The sequence below is a fragment of the Danio rerio genome, chromosome 9 (genome assembly GCF_052040795.2).
Source record: "Danio rerio strain M-AB ecotype USA chromosome 9, GRCz13ab, whole genome shotgun sequence".
Lineage (NCBI taxonomy): Eukaryota > Metazoa > Chordata > Actinopteri > Cypriniformes > Danionidae > Danio > Danio rerio.
This window is the reverse complement of record NC_141029.1, coordinates 65,001-72,500: the sequence shown is the minus strand read 5'-3', so window position 1 is coordinate 72,500 and position 7,500 is coordinate 65,001. Positions and strand designations below refer to the sequence as shown.

General features: G+C 51.1%; 1 protein-coding gene across 2 annotated transcripts in view; it reads left to right on the top strand.

Moving 5' to 3' along the window:
• Positions 1-7,500, top strand: part of map4k4 (mitogen-activated protein kinase kinase kinase kinase 4) — a 24,911-nt gene that overhangs the window by 14,453 nt on the left and 2,958 nt on the right. Inside the window, exons 15-23 of one of the 2 annotated variants that reach the window (XM_087267197.1) lie at positions 645-791; positions 873-1,051; positions 1,323-1,431; positions 2,710-2,937; positions 4,768-4,873; positions 4,973-5,140; positions 5,373-5,516; positions 7,237-7,371; positions 7,462-7,500. The exon at positions 7,462-7,500 is cut by the window's right edge and continues 62 nt beyond it. In XM_087267197.1, coding sequence (XP_087123323.1) covers positions 645-791; positions 873-1,051; positions 1,323-1,431; positions 2,710-2,937; positions 4,768-4,873; positions 4,973-5,140; positions 5,373-5,516; positions 7,237-7,371; positions 7,462-7,500 — 1,255 coding nt within the window. The remainder of the gene's footprint in view (positions 1-644; positions 792-872; positions 1,052-1,322; positions 1,432-2,709; positions 2,938-4,767; positions 4,874-4,972; positions 5,141-5,372; positions 5,517-7,236; positions 7,372-7,461) is intronic. The other variant, XM_087267198.1, reaches the window with a different exon arrangement.

The following is a 7,500-nucleotide window of genomic DNA, read 5'->3' as shown; positions in this document are numbered from 1 at the left end:
GATAGTTCGGGTCGTCAGCCGGTAGAGTATAATGCCTATAGATGATCCTCATGTAAAGAAGAATTCACTGAGATGCACCATTACTGAAACCATCAGAAGCATCCTAACTGGGCCAGACACACGACAGCTCCTGATATCCCCGTCACAATTCTGCATCCACTGAGTTCCTGCATAGCTTCTGCTGTTCCAGTCTCTGCAGGATATCAGATCAGCCTCTCAGATCTGCTGTGTTGATGCTAACTGCCTGCGCCGACATGTATCTTTAGCTCGAGGATGCTCCAAATGTTCTCAACAAGGTTTAGGGCAGGGAGGAGGCCACACCACGAGTTCCTCTGCTTTTTTTTTATGTCTGGAGCAGCGACTGACACAGGTGTTCTCTGCAGCATTGATGTGCATTAGCATTAGCATTAGCATGAAGAGGACTTCAGTGCGCCGCTCTTCTCCTTGTACCATGGAGGACAGCGGTCGCTCAACCCTGTATGGTTTTCTAGGGCGTTTTCACACCTCCAGTGACCCTGTAACACCATCCAGACAGAATCTTGTTGATAATAATGTGCAGCTCAGTGTAGCGTGCTGAGGACACACACCGCTGTGTGAGGCAGGTGTGTGTGTGTGTGTGTGTTTCTGACTGATGCTGTTTTCAGGTGGACGAGCGGCACCGCAGGAACGTTCAGGGCTCTCCTCAGGCCGCGGTGCTGCAGAAACAGCCGCCCGCTGTCCCGCCGCGAGCCTCCGAGCCCTTCTCTAACGGCAGCGCTTCTGAGCAGAGCCACCGGGCACCGGAGCCGCAGGTAGGCCACCGCACGGCATGCTGGGAGTCAGCTGTACGTACCAAAGAGTGTTAAACTCTGCTTCACTGTCTACCCCGGCAGGACCTGACGGCGCTGGCCAAGGAGCTGCGCGCGGTGGAGGACGTGCGGCCGCAGCACAAGGCTACAGAATACTCTTCCTCCAGCGACGACTCCGGAACCACTGACGATGAGGATGATGAAGAGGTGGAGCAGGACATCGGAGACGAGTCCACATCCGGCCCAGAGGACTCCAGAGGAGGGTAGGAGAGCAGTGCGTGCGTGCGTGCGTGTGTGTGTGTGTGTGTGTGTGTGTGTGTGTGTGTGTGTGTGTGCACGTGTGCGTGTGCGTCTGTATGTGTGTGTGCGCGTGTGTGCGTGCGTGTGTGTGCGTGTGTGTGTGCGTGTGCGTGCGTGTGTGTGTGTGCGCGCGTGTGTGTGCTTGTGCGTGCGCGTGTGTGTGCGTGTGTGTGTGTTTGTGTGTGTGTGTGTGTGTGAGAGAACACTACAGTAACGCTTCTCTCTGACCCACAGCTCCTCCAGACTCAGTAATGGAGAGACGGAGGCATCCAAGACTATGGTGGTGCAAGACGACGACAGCTCCTCTACACCCTGCAAAGACAGCACGCTGGTCATGAGACAGGTGACACACACACAGAAGTGCACACACAGACACACAACTAAACACCTGCATCCACACACACACACACACACAGAGACAGACGCAGTATTTTGACAGACGCTGATTCCCACGTACAGCACAGAAGCTCAGCAGTGCTCTAGTGCAGGTGTGTTAATCTGCTTCAGCTTCAGCTTCAGTGAGCGCAGTGTGTGTGTGCAGCATGGCCTTCATGTGAAAGGGTTATTACACTGGGCCTCAATTCCGGTCCTCGGGCCCCCCATGTCTTAACACACCTGATCAGATCATCAGCTCGTTAACAGACAGATCCATCAGCTGATCCTTGTGTGTCAAATCAGGGAAATGTGCAGGGCGGGGGCCCGAGGACCGGCATTGGGACCCACCGCTCCACTGAACTCCAGCTTTACCATATCAGAACAGAAATCTGGCAGGTCTTTAAATTTCAATAAACTCTGAGACGAACAGAAATACGGCAGGCAGTGCGGATCAAACACTGAACTGATGAGCAGCAGGAGATTATCGGTGTTGGTCTGGAGCTGCATGTGTGTGAGCTGAAGAGACGCCTTCAGGAGATGCAGCTACAGGATCTGAATCATTAGACCGTCCCTCTTAGCTCTGCTTTATTCATGTTAAACACCATGAGCTGCGAGATCTCTGGATGTTGTTCATCTGTCTGAGCTTTTATCCCACACATTCAAGACCTGCCAAGGACCATATAGACCAGGGGTGTCCAAACTCGGTCCTGGAGGGCCGCTGTCCTGCAAAGCTGATCAAGCTCTTACTAAGCCTTCTAGAAACATCTAAAAAAATGTCCAGGACTGAGTTTGGACAGCCCTGTAATAGACTGTATGTCCTGAGACAGAAAACCATGAGCTTCAGTAGGCTTCGCTAACCCCTTCACGTATACATGCATCAGCTGTAGCGCTAAAGCTAGCATACGCCACAGAACACTAGCGCACACTGGCCTGAGCGAATATTCACTAGTGAAGACGCCTGACCAGCTTTGACTGATTCCATGTTCACTCTGCAGGTGTGCTCTGTGTCATTAATTCCTGGAGTCTCTGGCCACTGTCGTGTTCCTTTATTCCATCGTGTCCCTCATTTCTGTTGGGTTCAGTTGTGTAATTGAATGTTTTTCATTTCAGATCATTTGAGTGTTGTTTATTAAGAGCTCTTCAGGTGTTTGCCGCTGTTAGTGTAAAAGCGGAGAGTGTAGACCCACAGGACGTCCAGCGCCGCCCTCCACACACACACCTACACCTACACCTTTGCCTTTCTCAGTTCCAGAGGTCAGGGCCCGTCACGCTGCTGGGCTCCGGCTGGACAGACGCTTCTAGCCGCAGTCCTGTAGAGATTGTCCAGAGGAGCTGCGTCAGGGGCAGAAACCCGCTGCTGCCCGACCTGCTCCAGCAGAGCCCACGTGCCCCCCCGCCCCTGCCCTCCCCCTGCAGCCCCGCTCGATCCCCCCTCGGCCCCCCAGAGCCCGGCCCGCGCCTGAGCCTGAGCGAGGTACGTCCGCTGAGGGACTGGTGGAAGGTGTAGCTCTGTCACTGAGACTGATTCTTCTGCAGACTCTCTGCACTGCTAACTGCTCATTAACCACTCGTCAGTCAGAATCATTAATCAGACTGCTGACTGACACTGCTGTCAGATTCATGAAGGAACTGAGAATTACTAGCCAAAACAAGGAGACCAAACAAAGAGAACCGTTTATTCTAGAAAGACTATCTCTACACCGTCACTGACTCTGCACCCAGACAGATTCATTCCACACCCCAACTGTTTCTACAGCTGCACAAACCCACTCTACACCCGCACGGACCGACTTTGCACCCATACGGTTTCTACACCAGGACAGACCATCAAACTCTACAGCTGAACACACTAATCAACTACAGCTGGACGGACCACCACACTACACTGGACGGATTGACTGACCGACTCTACACCCAGACTGACCGACTCTGCACCCGGACTGACCGACTCTGCACCCGGACTGATTGACTCTACATTCGGACCGGCCGACTACACCCGGACTGACCGACTCTACACCCAGATGAACTGTCTCTACTGTTATCTCAATTGGTTATGATGCAACTTCTTACGAAATTCCTGAAATGACAATTCTGGGCTGAACTTAAATTACACCAAATTGTTGTCTGTCATGGAGGAAGTTAGTGAAATATTCTGAATATATACTAGTAGATTCATTCATTCAAGCTTTATTTATAAAGCCCTTAACTGCCACTGAAGAGCAGACTGGAGTGCAGGATGGCGTGTGCAGGATAGCGTATGTATAGAGCATTTTTTTGTTATTTTTTAATTGAAATTGTGGTGCAGCCCTAATTCCTTACACTCAGATGCAGCTGGATAAATCACCACCGATGGCTTCTTCAGCACTGACCTGCTGAAGCGAGACACACACGTCCCGGTTAAACTGATCAGTCTGTCCTGGAGGGCTGCTGTCCTGCAGAGTGTAGCTCCAGAGGTTTCCTCAACACAGCTGCCAGGAGGATTCTGCCGGTGCTCCAGGTCAGAGTTTGGCGGTGTGGACCCTCCCGGCGTCCCGTGTTCATCAGCAGCTCCAGTGTGCCGTCAGTCTCGGGTTTCTCCTCTCCTTTGATTACGGCACTTGGTTTTGTCTGTAATGCCATGCAGTTCTGCACTCGCAGCCGCTGTAGACGAGGAGTAACTCCGCACTCGCTCTGGTGCTCTTCTGCATCAAGCAGCTGCAGATGCTGTTGTCCACCAGTGTGTGGCGCTGCCGGCTGGAGGATCGTCAGTTTCCACAAGCCCTCCTCAGAACCCTTTCTGTGGTCAATAATGTAGAGCAGACTGGCTGCGGGATAATGGCCTCCTATGTCAAAATACTGCAGCGGATGATCACAGAGAGTCAGGGAGCGTGTGCTGGCTCAGGGAAATCATCAATCATCAATCACCACAGAGAAATAAAGTCAAAGAAACTTGATTAAACAGAGACGCATCTGCAAGAAGCAGAACTGACATTACTCTGAGGCTCTAGCTGTTGTTAGTGAATATATAAAGAGATGTTGTTTAAAATAGAGGGGAGGTTATCAGACTGCGATGCGTGACGTGGTGTATCGAGCCGCAGAACTGAAGAGTTCCTCCTCCCGCTCGCCTGCATGCGTTTCTCCCTTCATCTCCTTCTTTCTTTGCCTTTCATTGTTTCCATCAGTCTTTTCTTTATTTCCACCACCATCCAGTCCTTCAGTGTGTTTCATCACTTGTGTAGCTGTAGCTGATGTTTGCAGATGTTATTACCTGAGCAGTGTGTGTGTGTGTGTGTCTGACTCTTGTTTTCTGGTTGTGGGCTCTCAGACTCCCACCGTGCCCAAACACAAGTCTTCCTCCTCCTTCACTCCTTTCATTGACCCGCGTCTGCTGCAGATCTCTCCATCCACCGGCAGCGCACTCAACAACGCAGGTGAGTGATGCGAGTGTGTGTGTGTGTGTGTGTGTGTGTGTGTGTGTGTGTGTGTGTGTGTGTGTGTGTGTACTGATGGTGGTTGTCGTCATTTCTCAGGTTACAGTAATGATGCTCGGCTGCAGGAGGCGCTGCGGCAGGACGCGTCCCGCAAGGGTTCAGTTGTGAATGTCAATCCCGTGAACACGCGACCACAGAACGACACGCCGGAGATCCGCAAATACAAGAAGAGGTTTAACTCCGAGATCCTGTGCGCGGCGCTCTGGGGTGAGTTTGAGTGTCAGACCCGTCTGTGCTCCAGCTGTAACACACAGCACAGATCCTGCATATCACTGCTCATTCCACTATAGGCAAAGCTGACGCCGTGTACAGGGATATTCACATACATCAGCTCCCCGTCTCCGATATAAAGACCGACCCTACAGGAGTGTGAGAAACTCTGAAAATCAGCTGTGTGTGTGTGTGTGTGTGTGTGTGTGTGTGTGTGTGTGTGTTTCAGGGGTGAATCTGCTGGTGGGGACGGAGAGCGGGCTCATGCTGCTGGACCGCAGTGGTCAGGGTAAGGTGTACCCGCTCATTAACCGCCGGCGCTTCCAGCAGATGGACGTCCTGGAGGGACTGAATGTGCTCGTCACTATATCAGGTAAGCGTGAACACCTCATGCTGAAGCCAGTTTCTTCCAGAGTCACTTCTCCATTTCTCAACATCCGCTCTCATGTTCAGTTTCTCTACACCAACACAGGCCTGTTCTGCTATTTGGCTGTTTCTGCTCACGTCTCAGACAGGACATGCAGTGAGGAAACACGAGGGCCGCTCTATACCGAGACACATTGTGCAAGCCGTGTTTTAATGACACAAGCTGTAGTGTATGAGTTTTAGACATGTGGAAATGTTCCATGACACACACAAGGTTTCGAAAGCGTTGGTGACATGAAGTGTGTGTGTGTGTGTGTGTGTGTGTGTGTGTGTGTGTGTGTGTAAACCCTTTACCGCAGTGTTTATCAGCTCCTGCATGCAGTATTTGTGCTTGTCAGTTCAGTCCTAGCACCACAGAACCTTCAAATGAGCCGCTTTCTCCAGCATGTCTTGTGTTAGGTTGGCCTCTGGTGCTGTTTGTACACAAACGGTGTGTGTAGAAGTCCTTTACGGCCTGTTTTCACTAACTGGTACAGTACGGTACGTTACGGTATGGTACAAGTCAATCAGGCTTGCGTTTCCACTGCCTTACAGGGTACCAGTGATGCACTTTTGGTGTGTGGAGCAGGACAGAGAGTGTGAGTAGCTGTGATTCTCGCTGGATGTCTAGAGTAAAGCTGTACGGGTCGCTCACACATCATATGAGCAGCACTTCACACACACACAGACGCTTCACACACATCAATACTGTATAAATGTTCATCACTAACCTTTCAGCAACATGATCACACCTGCAGACCAATGATAATAGCCTACTGTAATGTCTGCAGTGAAATACAATAAGTAAATGATATGAACTCACACAGCCCCTACAGTCCCCAATATGATACCAGTTACAGATGCACTACACACAGCGGACATTTAGTCCATATTTAGGTTCAAAACAGCAGGAGATATAGCGCAGAGTCAGAGCTCTCATCTGTGTGTGCAATCTTCAGCAGCACGTGAGCCAGAGAGTCATCCCCAGCTCAGAGTCGTCCAGCAGCTGATGATCAGAGCTCGTCATGGCCGTGTGTTCATCTGCAGCTGCTGAAAGAGTCATTCACTGCTGTGTGTCGCGCTTCGCTCTCGCGTTTGTCCGTTTCTGACAGGATGGCAGAAGCTCTTCCGTAATCATGCGCACGCTATCATCATCACCTCCAGAAGTTTGTCACTTTTAAATATAGACGCGCGGCGAGCGCAAGCGAGAAAGTGAATCCGCTGGTGCTTTAGACGGCCCTGTACACTACTGCGGGGCACAGGGTAGATTCCTGGTACCCTTCTGTTTTGCTAGGTACCTATCTGACAGGGTACCCAAAAAGGGGTGTGGTACAGTTTGTTTTAGGTGCCTTTTACAGTGTAAACGGCCGTAATAGTGTACCGTACTGAACCACTCAGGGGAAACGGGCCATTGGGACTTGACTAATTGTAAATGAATGGCAGGTCTTGGTTTAATACAGGAACACTGCAGTCACTCCTAATATATTTAGTATGTGAACATGACAACAGTTTGATGCAGATATCCTCCACGTTGGTCAGGGATTCTCTTGTGTGAGAGAGCTCTGCTAGTCCACTGCTTCCTACTTGATGTCCTGTCAATGACTCACACACACACACACACACACACACACACACACACACACACACTCACTCCTGGTGTATCGTGACGCGCTGGTTTACTGTTTCAGGGAAGAAGAATAAGCTGCGTGTCTACTATCTGTCCTGGCTGAGGAACAAGATCCTCCACAATGACCCTGAGGTGGAGAAGAAGCAGGGCTGGACCACCGTGGGGGATCTGGAGGGGTGTGTGCACTACAAAGTGGGTAAGTGTGCATCGGCTGCAGGTTAGTGAAGGCCTGTGAGACTGTGGATGAACTGTTACACTGACGGCTGTTCGTCTGTTTGCTCTGCAGTGAAGTACGAGAGGATCAAGTTCTTGGTTCTGGCTCTTA